Source organism: Notothenia coriiceps, unplaced genomic scaffold, assembly GCF_000735185.1.
Source record: "Notothenia coriiceps isolate Sejong01 unplaced genomic scaffold, NC01 NC01_scaffold00036940, whole genome shotgun sequence".
Taxonomy (NCBI): Eukaryota; Metazoa; Chordata; class Actinopteri; order Perciformes; family Nototheniidae; genus Notothenia; species Notothenia coriiceps.
Window position 1 is genome coordinate 76,267 of NW_011369641.1, and position 13,170 is coordinate 89,436.

The 13,170-nt window shown below is 40.0% G+C and overlaps 1 protein-coding gene and 1 long non-coding RNA gene across 2 annotated transcripts in view; one reads left to right on the forward strand and one right to left on the reverse strand.

Moving 5' to 3' along the window:
• LOC104964256 (neurabin-1) overlaps window positions 1–13,170 on the reverse strand; it is a gene marked incomplete at its 5' end in the record, with an annotated part of 36,918 nt that overhangs the window by 18,264 nt on the left and 5,484 nt on the right. The window contains one exon of the mRNA XM_010792997.1: window positions 8,956–9,091. Coding sequence (XP_010791299.1) covers window positions 8,956–9,091 — 136 coding nt within the window. The remainder of the gene's footprint in view (window positions 1–8,955; window positions 9,092–13,170) is intronic.
• On the forward strand, window positions 5,392–7,527 carry LOC104964255 (uncharacterized). Its single transcript, XR_800396.1, has 3 exons — window positions 5,392–5,488; window positions 5,593–5,666; window positions 7,514–7,527. It is a non-coding gene; the product is annotated as an uncharacterized lncRNA (long non-coding RNA).

Genomic DNA, 13,170 nt, shown 5'->3' on the forward strand with positions numbered 1-13,170 from the left:
TCGTGTGTGTGTGTGTGTGTGTGTGTGTGTGTGTGTGTGTGTGTGTGTGTGTGTGTGTGTGTGTGTGTGTGTGTGTGTGTGTGTTCATGTGTCTACATGTTGGTGTTGACATTAATAGATCTTTTCAGTCTTTAATGTAGAGTTACTTTTTGTTTAATTCTGACGAACAAAGAGCCTTTTATTCTATACGCTTACATTTGTTTAGATACCATTTTATCAAATATAATTATTCTCTTCAACCTTATTCAATGGAATCTCTATTCTTTAATCCAGTTTATAAAATATGATAATACAGAGGAGAAATACTGACCACATTTTCCCACAGCCGAAGTAAACCTGATATTGCGCGTTTGGTCTCCATGCTGTCTTTATGTGTGTGTAGCATTTAAGTGCTGACAGATGGGCATGTGTGTGTGTGTTGGATCAGATATAATCAAACCCACAATTTGACTGATGTGTGTGTGTGATGACTATTGCTAACTGAAGCAGGATTTCTTCCTCTTGGGACAGGAGCCCCAGCACCAATAAAGAGCTGTCCGTCAGATCAACGCAGGCAGCACTCAAAAGTGAGAAATAACCTCCCTCAACACTCCCCCTGTTGAGAACTCATTCTAATATTTATAGAGATATTAATATTTATGAGCTCCTTTTATTGCACCATAGATCTTTGTAATGGTTTCGTAACTGTTTACCCTATCGGCAGTTACGTAGGGATTATGGATAACTTGGTGCTGAACGCAGGCAGATTTCAAGTGTGTTTTTACAGCGGTTGGTAATGTATGTATGGATTAACTATTTTAATACAGTCAGCATTGTTATGTTCATGCCTCCTTCTGGGGATCTGTGGAGCAGGGTGCTCACTTGAAGTTAATTACTGTTACACTGCTTATGGGATTGCCCGAGGATCAAATCATTTTGGAAAGATGTACTTGACAAATGATCACAAATAGTTTTCATCAAACTTCCAGAAAGTTGATTCCTGGGTCTGTTCTCTTAGATTCCAAGGCTTAATAACAACAAGTAACACATTATTGTTTGCTCTCTCCTATAGCTAAACATACAATATCCTAACCAGTGAGTGTTTTTTATATGGATAACATTCCTATTCCTACAAATTCCTTTGGAAAATAATTATTCGATGCACTGTTGGAACTTATTTACTATTTTATATTTAGAATAGTTATTTTATTTGATTGGATATATTTGTGTCTTTTTATAATTATGATTATTAAATAATTGTATTATTAAAAATATTTTCTGGTTACAATATTTAATGTTTTACTAAATAATGTCTTGTTAACTTTATTATTATGTATTTACTTTCCTTAGTAACTTTGAATGAAGATTCTTCCAAATTGGCAATGAATATATGTTTATACTGTATATATACACTGAACAAAAATATAAATGCAACACTTTTGTTTTTGCTCTCATTTTTCATGAGATGAACTCAAAGATCTAAAAAATGTTCTATATACACAAAATAACCATTTCTCTCAAATATTGTTCACAAATCTGAAAAGATCTGTGATAGTGAGCACTTCTCCTTTGCCGAGATAATCCATCCCACCTCACAGGTGTGGCATATCAAGATGCTGATTAGACAGCATGATTATTGCACAGGTGTGCCTTAGGCTGGCCACAATAAAAGGCCACTCTGAAACATGCAGTTTTGCTTTATTCGGGGGTCTAGGGGGGTCCGAAAACCCCTAGGGTTAAACCCTAACCCTAACCCCTAACATGTCACCCATCTCCTTCGCATAGAGTTGATCAGGTTGTTGATTGTGGCCTGTGGAATGTTGGTCCACTCCTCTTCAATGGGTGTGCAAAGTTGCTGGATATTGGCCGGAACTGGAACACGCTGTCGTATACGCCGATCCAGAGCATCCCACAACTGCTGCCCATTCAACTGGTGACATGTTAGGGTTAGGGTTAGGGTTTAACCCCAGGATTTTCTGACCCCCCTAGACCCCCACAATAAAGCAAAACTGCACGTTAATAATTCCATTAAGCCCTGCGAAAGAAAAAACATAAGGTATACCATCTTTACCATAAGACGTACTTCCTAGGCCCCAAGTACAGAGAAGAGGTCGAGATTACTAAATATACTATAACGTCAAAGGTTAGCTCCAACAACTTTCTACACCCTCAGTAATGCTACACCGTCGATTTTTATCAGGGTGAATAGAGAGATAAAAATCCACTGTAAAACGTTCGCCGTCTGTGTACAACGCAAGAGTTCCAACCGATAATTACCCATTAAGTATTGCAATCGAGAGGGACATCTCTCACATTGAAGGGTAGCACGTACCAGAGCAAGTACACAATATGCTGGAAGAAACAGGATGAAAACCAAATAGTCTTCTGCAAAGGAAGAAAGAAGAACTTATCGAATCGAACTTTACGATGGGAAGTGTAAGTAAATTAAAATTAGAGAACAAAGTACCGAGGTGCACGTCGTAGAGACTCCTTTCTCCAATCGTATCGTATCTAAACTCGTATTACCGTATGTAAACTGAAATAAAATCTCACCACTTATCTCTTTATTTCCAAATTTTCACAATTGTCCTATTATACGTATACACGCAAGAACTTCTCTCAACCTAACTTTGTAACTATGATGAGTTAATACAGAAATGCGTTTATACGATCAAATCGAGTCCCTACCCGAGAGTCCTATTAAATATTTGTTGTATTAATTAATTTTTTTTTTATATATATATTTGACTTGTTTTTATATTTTACGTTGTGAAAACAAAAACGAGGGTAAAAAGTACTCTACTTGAGTTTCTAGATTTTTTACAAGATATATGTGTTTTATTGGTAAAGAGAGTTTATAACAAGTGTTTAGCCTTTTTTAGACACTATCACTCGTGAAGAGGAAACGGCTCTATTAGGTAGGGTGAAGTGTCCACACCGTATAGTTCTACGAGACTCTGTCGTACTAATAACGTGTCCACACGGAATCCGACCGGTGTTATTTTCCTNTCTTAATATTGTACTTCCCACTCATGGTCTCGTCATGTGTTAACGACCTTCTTTGTCCTGTTTTTGGTTTACAGAAGACGTTCCTTCTTTCTCTTGAATAGCTTAGCTTGAAATGCTACCCTTCACATTCATTTAATTTTAATCTCTTGTTTCATGGCTCCACGTGCAGCATCTCTGAGGAAAGAGGTTAGCATAGCATAGATTTGAGCATAATGGCATACATTTGACTTTATTTTAGAGTGGTGAATAGAGAAATAAAGGTTTAAAAGTGTTAACAGGATAATATGCATATGTGCGTTCTTGAAGAGAGTTGGATTGAAACATTGATACTACTCAATTATGTCTTTACGCAAATATGCTAGTTTAGCTCAGGGATGGGCTCTCAGGATAATTTATAAACAACATAATTAATTAAAAAAAAAATATATATATAAACTGAACAAAAATATAAAATGCAACACTTTTGTTTTTGCTCCCATTTTTCATGAGATGAACTCAAAGATCTAAAAAATGTTCTATATACACAAAATAACCATTTCTCTCAAATATTGTTCACAAATCGGAAAAAATCTGTGATAGTGAGCACTTCTCCTTTGCCGAGATAATCCATCCCACTTCACAGGTGTGGCATATCAAGATGCTCTGAGACAGCATGATTATTGCACAGGTGTGCCTTAGGCTGGCCACAATAAAAGGACACTCTGAAAGTGCAGTTTTGCTTTATTGGGGGGGGTCTGTGGGGGTCTGAAAACCAGTCAGTTTAACCCTAACCCTAACATGTCACCCATTGAGCATGTTTGGGATGCTCTGGATCGGCGTATACGACAGCGTGTTCCAGTTCCTGCCAATATCCAGCAACTTCACACAGCCATTGAAGAGGAGTGGACCAACATTCCACAGGCCACAATCAACAACCTGATCAACTCTATGCGAAGGAGATGTGTTGCACTGCGTGAGGCAAATGGTGGTCACACCANTTTTTCAGATTTGTGAACAATATTTGAGAGAAATGGTTATTTTGTGTATATAGAACATTTTTTAGATCTTTGAGTTCATCTCATGAAAAATGGGAGCAAAAACAAAAGTGTTGCGTTTATATTTTTGTTCAGTGTATATATATTTTTTACTTGCAGTAGGCTACTGATACCGGCGTCCACTAGACTCCTTACGTCGCGAGCTGCGTACATTATTTCGTTCGGCAGCCAAATACCGCAAAATAATCTGTGACGCGTTTGTGTGTATTGTGTTTGTTTCCCGGGGACATTAGAGCATCATCCTATTTAACCCCTGGATGTAGTCCCTGTGATCTCACCAAGCCCACAGGAAGTGCACCGGACGTTGAAGCAAGTTTTCGTGGCCAAAATACTACAAGTTCTGTATCAGTCTGTGACGTCACCCGGCCAAAAAATACTTTGTCCTATTGTCTTACATTGGGAAAGAGATGTCTGTAAATCAGCGGATAATTAATTTTTTTAAACAAAAAAAACTACCCAGTATGAGCACTTTTATAGCCCTTTTTTTTAATCATTAGGGTCTCGAAGTTGTTAAATGCGGGACCAGAAGTGACACAAAATGATGGCGTAGAATCCAACGTTGAATATGATATTTTAAGGTGACTAAAATGCTACAATTTAAAAACTTTCATGAACTCAAAACCAGCTGACTTGAATCCCTCCAATTGAGACCATAATCTCATGTTTGCAATGTTTACGGAGAGGCAATGAATCCAGTCAGAATCAGGATCTGATATAATAGACTTATTTTCGTTAGCAATGGAGATTTTAACATTTGCTTCACTTTTTACACCCTGAGGTTAGCCCTTGCTTGTAATACATCAAAGGTTTCTGCTTCTCATCGCTAAGCTAACTGGCTGCTGGTATCTTGACCTTTAATAGTTGGCTAAGCAACCATGGAGATTGGTATCATTAATTCTAGAGAAAACGCAAACAACGTGATGTTCCCACACTGTTCTTTATAAACCATGATCGAGGATGCAATGCGGGGCGGGAGATAGGGATCTCCTCCCCATTGCACTCATAATGTGATTTTGACTGGACCATTCGAGTTGACAGTATATATCTGATCTATTAGTTGTTGGCGATTAAGGCAGTAGTCCTATTTGCAAACCATGACCATCTGGCTCCCTGATTGGTCACCTACCCCTTCAGCAAGACTTGTGAGAATGGACTGTTCTGTGTTTCAGTCTGGTGGGCAAGGCGCAGCAGACATCTGGCAGCGCTGAGCTGGGCAGAAGTTATCTGGACAATGCCAAAGATGTGTGGAGTTCAGCGCCGGCTCACAGGCATTACTCCTCAGTTTCCAGAGTAAATAAATAGTGCGCAATGGAGTTTTTCAAGTTTCAAAATTTAAGCAGAACAATAATCTTTTCTGTTCCGCCGACATGATCCAAACAAACAAGCCAGTACGGCACAAAAGAGGTTGTGAAAAGACGTGCCCCGACTTCGTCTCTACAGCTGATGTCAGGGCAAAGGGACACAAGGTGTGATATCCAAAGTAAAATATGTTGGACCACTTAGGAACATTGTTATGAAACCACCATAAGATGAAACTAATCTTAGTTCTTCTTTTGCTTTATAACAACAGAAGGACTCCTCGCCCAACCAGGGCACTGTACCGGATCAATGGACAAGACACAGATTTCTCAACAGGATTACAAGGTATTCATAATGTTCAGCAACCATCAATCATATATATAAATAATATGAAAGTTCTCCTTGTATGCACATGTCCTTTTGAAGGGTAATGGATCGAGATGCAAGCACACAAACACACATTTATATCTAATACTTAACAGGTACTACAAGCAATTGTGATGGCCATAAAGATTAGTTTCATACATATAGTCCCCCGGTTACCTTGTTTAATAGAATCACACTAGAATAGCAGCCTTCCAATACAGAGTTAATAAAGCCTTATATAAATATAAGCCTTACAGATATCAGTATGTACCTGTAGTACTCTAACTTTAAAGAGTCCTATCCTGCTGTGTTCAGGTGTATATCAGATGGTAGTGTCTCTACTTAAAAGAGTCCTTCTCCTGCCTGATGTTCAGGTGTATATCCAGTATTAGTGTCTCTACTTTTAAAGAGTCTCATCCCTGGCTGATGTTCAGGTGGTATAATCAGTATGTAGTGTCTCACTTTAAAGATCCTCTCCTGCCTGATGTTCAGGTGTATATCAGTATGTAGGTCTCTACTTTAAAGAGTCCTCTCCTGCTGATGTTCCCCGGTGTAATTCCAGTATGTAGTGTCTCTACTTAGAGAGGGAGTCTCTCCTGCTGATTTCAGGTGTATTCTCCAGGTATGTAGTGTCCTACTTTAAAGAGTCCTCTCCTGCGATGTTCAGGTGTAATATCAGTATTAGTGTCCTACTTTAAAGAGTTCTCCTGCTGATGGTTCAGGTGTTATCAGTATTAGGTCTCACTTTAAAGAGTCTCTCCTGCTGATGTTCAGGTTGTATATCAGTATGTAAGTTTCTCTACTTTAAAGAGTTCTCTCCTGCTGATGTTCGGTGTAATCAGTAGTACCGTGTCTCTCTTTAAAAGAGTCCTCTTCCTGCTGATGTCCTCACCGGTGTATATCAGTATGTAGTGTCATCTACTTTAAAAGAAGTCCTCTCCTGCTGATGTTCGAGGTGTATACTCAAGTATCAGTAGGCTCTACTTTAAAGAGTCCTCTCCTCTGATGTCAGGTGTGTATCAAGTAGTAGTGCAGTTAATAAAATAATATCCAGGGGATGCATGCAGAGGCTGGTCATTGGCTGAGATAAAGTTGCGCCCATGCGGTCACGACTCTCTTGAAACATCACTGTTGGCCGTAAATATCCAGCCGCGGAGGAGCCTTTAAGTGTTTGGAGCCACTACACAATACAGGAAAAGGAAAACCAGAAAAAAGCATGATTAGAGGCCTCTTAAATATAACAGATAACAATACATTCACGGTAAAATACTGAAACGTGCAAGCAAAGATAGACCCTCATTTGTAGATGTTATGCAACGAGAAGACCCATAAAAAATGACAAGGCAAGAAAAGAGAACAAAAACGGTTCGAACACTGAATAGGCCTTAGCTATTACATAGGATCCGGAGTAAATTGACATTTTACATATCTTGTAATACGCCAATCAAGATAGCTCCCACAATACTGGTGCTATACATGTCTATGCACATTTTTGCCATAGGTAATAATCCATTTATTGCGCCCTTTGCTGTTTAGACAGTCCTTTAGTTGGGCTGCTTTGCACAAAACACCGAAACCAGTACCAGCACAGACACCAGTACAGCACTGACACCAGTACCCAGCACCAAGACCAGTACAGCACCAAGACTAGTACAAGCACAGACACTCAGTACCAGCACCAAGACTATAAACCAGCACAGACACCAGTACCAGCACAAGACCAGTACCAGCTACAGACACCAGTACCGACACAGAGAATTTTATAATAAAGACAACAACCAGAATTTGTCTCATTGGCGAATGGAAGTCAAAGCAAAGAGCACCAGACAGTTCTCCCTGTNTAACCCTAGGGTTTTCGGACCCCCCCAGACCCCCCTAATAAAGCAAAACTGCACGTTTCAGAGTGGCCTTTTATTGTGGCCAGCCTAAGGCACACCTGTGCAATAATCATGCTGTCTAATCAGCATCTTGATATGCCACACCTGTGAGGTGGGATGAATTATCTCGGCAAAGGAGAAGTGCTCACTATCACAGATTTTTTCAGATTTGTGAACAATATTTGAGAGAAATGGTTATTTTGTGTATGCAGAAAATGTTTTAGATCTTTGAGTTCATCTCATGAAAAATGGGAGCAAAAACAAAAGTGTTGCATTTATATTTTTGTTCAGTGTATATATAAATATGTTCTCCATAGTTTTGATTTTCATTCTACATCCTCTATCTGAACTAACAGAGAGCAGGGCTAAAGCCACAGGAGGGAGGTTTCTTCTGTGTTTGAATCAGAGAGTGCTGTGAGATAATGTAGCTAATGGCTGAATTGTGAACTCTATGCAGGAGCTTTAATATGAGCTGACAGTGTTTTAATGTGTGATGGGAGCGCTTGGATCAGCTTCCGGGGCCTGGGAGGAGTTTCTTATGCATGAAGGCTTTTCATCCAACATACCAACAGGAAATGAAAGACATCAAACATCACTAACAGTGAGGCCGGGTTAGTATGTTTCAGCATGTACATTTACGCATGACTGCAGCTGTGTGTGTTAGTGAGGATGAGCTATGCATTGATTTGTGCTACTACTGTATAGTATGTAATTACATTGAGTGTGAGTGTGTCTACATGCCGGTGTGTCTCCGACACGCACGCACGCACGCACGCACGCACGCACGCACGCACGCACGCACGCACGCACGCACGCACGCACGCACACACACACACACACACACACACACACACACACACACACACACACACACACACACACACACACACACACACACACACACACACACACACACGGGACCATGAGCTCAGTGTCTGTTGGATTAAACGTGCTGTGAATAAGCAGCAGAGGGGAAATGCTGAATGATGCTTTCTAGAACTCACATGGCATCCTCTTCATTTGTGTGTATCCGTTAGAGAGTGTATTCTGTGTGCCAGCATCAAAGCCCACTGTCAGTCAGTCTTAAGAAGTTAATAACCTAAAACTTCCATGAAACTGTCAAGAGAAGGGAGCTGATTTACATTAAGTGACAACGAGAAGCTTACATTTTCCAATGAAGTGTCATGTATAAGAAGTGTGTGAACTGACAGCAGCTGAACTTCAAATACATGTGGATATAATGAGCTTCATACATAAAGGATGTTCCTTTTATCCAGGGGGGCATTTGACCCTATTTGCACATTGGAAAATGGTTCCACACTATGGGGTACATCCTCTTATAAGTATGTATGAACATTAATTGAATGCCCCGTCCAGACTCCGGTCTTTACCTCGTCATCGTCGGCGTCATACTGAGCGTACTGCTGCTCCAGCAGCTCTCTCTGCCTCCTCTCCTGCTCCAGGGTCTGCTGGATGAGCGTGGCCACCTCACTCTGCTGGCCCGGACGCTCCCGGCCAATCACAAACCTGCAACCACACGCACTGTTAATGACAGTCCTGGCAACACACATATGATTATGTAACAGTGACTGTGCATTTATAAAAAAAAATGACATATATATGATGTTGTGTTTAGTTGAATCATCATCATCATCATCATCATCCTCATCATCATCATCATCATCATCATCATCATCATTTCCACCGTGTGTCATTAGTTTGAATGGAAAATATAAATGTTCTGAGAATCTGTTTCTACAAAATGGTACATTTTAAAGTAAAGGGAAATGTTGTCAATGATGTTGAAAATATAAAAATCACAATTTCTTAAGGGTCTCGTTTTTTTTAAGGCTTATTTGTTTATGTTAACCGTTTATTTTAAGATTTTACATAGAAAAGAATATAAATAAATAAATGAAAAAAATATCTCTTTCATATTTTTCCCTTACAGATGAGATTTTTCTCATTTAGATATACAGATGTATTGCACAAACTACCTATTCATGCTGACCTATTAGACTTCTGCCATAATATTTTCTTCTCATATTGCCATGTATTTGTCCAGAGAAAAGCGCATAGCAGGCACTCTGTGAGAGCAGCAGAGGCGCACAGCAACATGGCAATGACAGCGATATCTGCTGACGAATCAGGGCAGGGCTGGGAGACGGGACACACATAATAATATGAGAGGACAGTCAGCTCAGAGAGGCAGCCTGTTATTAGCCTGGCAAGGAACTAAATGTAGAAAGCCCCGGGCTCTGCCTCCGAGCTACTGCAGTTCCTCCTGGGACCCACCAACAATACACATCACATTAGCATGTAAACAAAGTGAGAGAAAACGGAGAAAGAGCATAAACAATGTGTTTAGTTTGTCCCAAATATAACCTGCCTCCGTGCGAATGGTGTGTGTTTGGAATATTAAAGGGACAAAGATTTATATAATTATCTTAGATTCAATAGCACAGAAGGATAAACTCTTCCTATCATTGTAGCTTCACTGTTAATAGTGTCACTGCTACTCCTAACATCATATACAGTGTATTTTGACGAAACCAAGAAATTATTTATAAGAATTCCTTTGACCTATTCCAGGAACCTTCAACCCAGCAGGGGTCCTATAACTGTGTGTGTGTGTGTGTGTGTGTGTGTGTGTGTGTGTGTGTGTGTGTGTGTGTGTGTGTGTGTGTGTGTGTGTGTGTGTGTAAGAAGCATGTTTCTATTTACTGTACATTCTAAAGTGAGTGTGTTAGAGTGAGAGAGGGAGACAGGCAGAGGGAGAAAGAGAGAGTGGATTCGAGACGGAGCCTAATCAAGTGAATTCAGTTCCTGAGAGCTCTTTCATATTTCTAAAGCCGCAGTAGAAAAAGGCCTTACGCTCCAGCAGAGAGGCATTTCTGATTTACATGTGAAGGAACAACTAAAGGGCAGATAAAAAAAAAAAGTATGAAACAAAAAAGAAGAAAGAAAAAGAAAGGTGAGGACCCTTGCTAAGTTAAGTACTGTACTGGAACGAGCCTTTGGACAGCAGGGAGGTCTGAGGAGCAGCTGACCTGGAAACAGCCTCTCTCCTCACGCATGGAGAGTCTGTCTTGTTTCTTCTGGCCTCCCACTGCTGAGAGGCAGCCACACACAGCGCTGCTTCAGCTGCAGAGACCTTCACTACTGATCTCATTTACTCCGGGGTTGACAGGCATTAAAGGACGTCAGCGCGGGGTCAGGGCTAACAGATATGACTGGTCCAACACAGTGGGTACATGTAGAGATGTTCTGCTTTTGTTCAACTTTTTTTCACTAGTTGTTCGTGGACATTGGGTGCATCACGATAGAGTGTTTTATTCTCAATTTCTCTATAAATGTCATTAAAATAAAGAAAGTCCTTTTGTCATTATTTTCTGATTCCCCTATTGGACATTCAGCCCTGTCTGATGCATATGTTTTAATTTGTAAAATGTCCTAAAGCAGCTGGGCAGTTGAGTTTTAATAAAAAGTCACCAAAAGAAACGTTAAGTGTTTTTATTCCACAACATTGGAGCTTTGTGGCAAAAGGACAAATTCTACCCTAAATCTGGTTTTGGCAAATCAGAAGGATAAAATAATGTTTGGTCTTTGGCCTTTTTCATTGTATATGTTAGGGCTGTACCCGAATATTCGACTATTCGTTCGTTGGCCAACTATTCGGGTTTCAATTTCATTATTTTATTTTTTTTCCTAAATGTATGCTACCAATAAAGGCGAATTGCCATATTCTTATACTATATTTATACTTTTGAATTGCACTGTTAAAATGCGGAAATATATACAATCTCAGCCTGTGCTCCTGACATCGCGTTCACTCATAGTCACGAACGCAAACGGCACGCTTCACCTCGTTTCACCCACAAAATGCCGAAGACTTCAGCTGTTTGGGACCATTTTAAATTGGACGACGGTAAGAAGAATATGTGCCAAATATGCGATAAGAAACTGGCCTACCACGGTGGCACAACAACTCTGAAAAGTCACCTGGATGCTGTAAGTAGTAGCCTAGCTTAGCTTAGCTGTTGTCAAGTTGCCATGATGAAGCTGCTTTATCCGCCGTTTAAACAGTAACGTTACACATGATAAAAACGTGCACTAACTTCGCTTGGAAAACAGTTGCAAGCAAGCAACCGAATTGTTTTTTTATAATAGTTTTTTTATTTTATCCGAATAGTGAAAATAATAGGAGTAATGTGGGAACATCTGGGGCTAAGGCAATTATTGGCATAAAGTTGAGTAGCTCTGCTCAGCCTAATAATAACTTGTGTCCATAGGTGCATCCCCACGCCATCAACATCCTCAACAATACAGCAGACCCTACAGTTACCCTACAGAGGACACATTTAGTTTTAACGTTTGCGAGTACTGAGACAATAAATAAATATAAATCGTAATAGTATGGTCTTTCTGCGCTTCTGCTTAACAGCGTGTTGTCAGGTGTCTCGGATTCGGAGCGTGTTATGAAACCTTTTTGAAAAAAAATATTTTTTTGAAAAACATTTTTATAAAAAAAAAAATACAAATCTCTCCGCACCGAATATTCGCTGCTAATTACTACCGAATATCCGGAGCCCGAAAAATGGTATTCGGGACAGCCCTAGTATATGTTGACAATAAAATAAATTTAGAATATTGCATACATCTTCATTTAGAAGTGAAAAGGACAATCAATCAAAGAAGGTGCATACAATTTGAGCTACTGCTTATTTGTTATTTTAAGCACAACATTAACAGCGCTGTGTGTTTTGAAGAGGAAGACAACATTATTTTGAGTTCCACTTACAGGAAAGCCAAAAAAGGTGCTTTAAACCACGTTGGAATAAAACATGGTCTATATTCAGCAACTGTCTGATATGTATGTATGTGAGATAAAGTATGATGCTGCCAAGAGCACATTTTCTCTCGTGTTTCCCCACAAGTGATCCCACTGGGGGAACTTCTGACTGAAACCTGGACGATTTGCTGCTGGAACTGCAAGTCAGGGTTAAATATAGCTAAAATAGCAAATCTAGGACAGTTGGCCACAAAACCTCTAGTGTTCAGGCAGAGAGAGATAGATTCACTGAGGAGGAGGAGGCAGAAGAAGAGTGAGTGGGTGAGTGGGTGAGACATGATGGAGGAAGACTGAAATAGGGAAAGAGCACGGAGGAAGGGAAGAGTGAAAATAGGTCTGCCATGGAAAACAACGGCGAGTTATTATTACAATTTGCTACAAGATTGTGACAGAAGTGTATTTTTTATTCCCTAGATGTCCTTTTTTACAACTTATATCTTGTAAGTAATTCAGTGTAACTCTAGATCTTTGGCCGATTAGAGTATAAAGCTTTCGGCACTGCTCTCTTAATCTATAAACAGACGGCGGGTGATAAATGGGACATTTGCAAGGCCGCCGCACCTATAGTGTCACATCCTGGTATGTGGAAAAACGCCCCCTGTCAATATTAGTTGAGCAAACAGCATCTGTTCTGATACCGTTGGGCATGTCTTTGTTTAGCCACCAGCTCCTGGGCACTGCACTCTATACACACACACACACACACACACACACACACACACACACACACACACACACACACACACACACACAA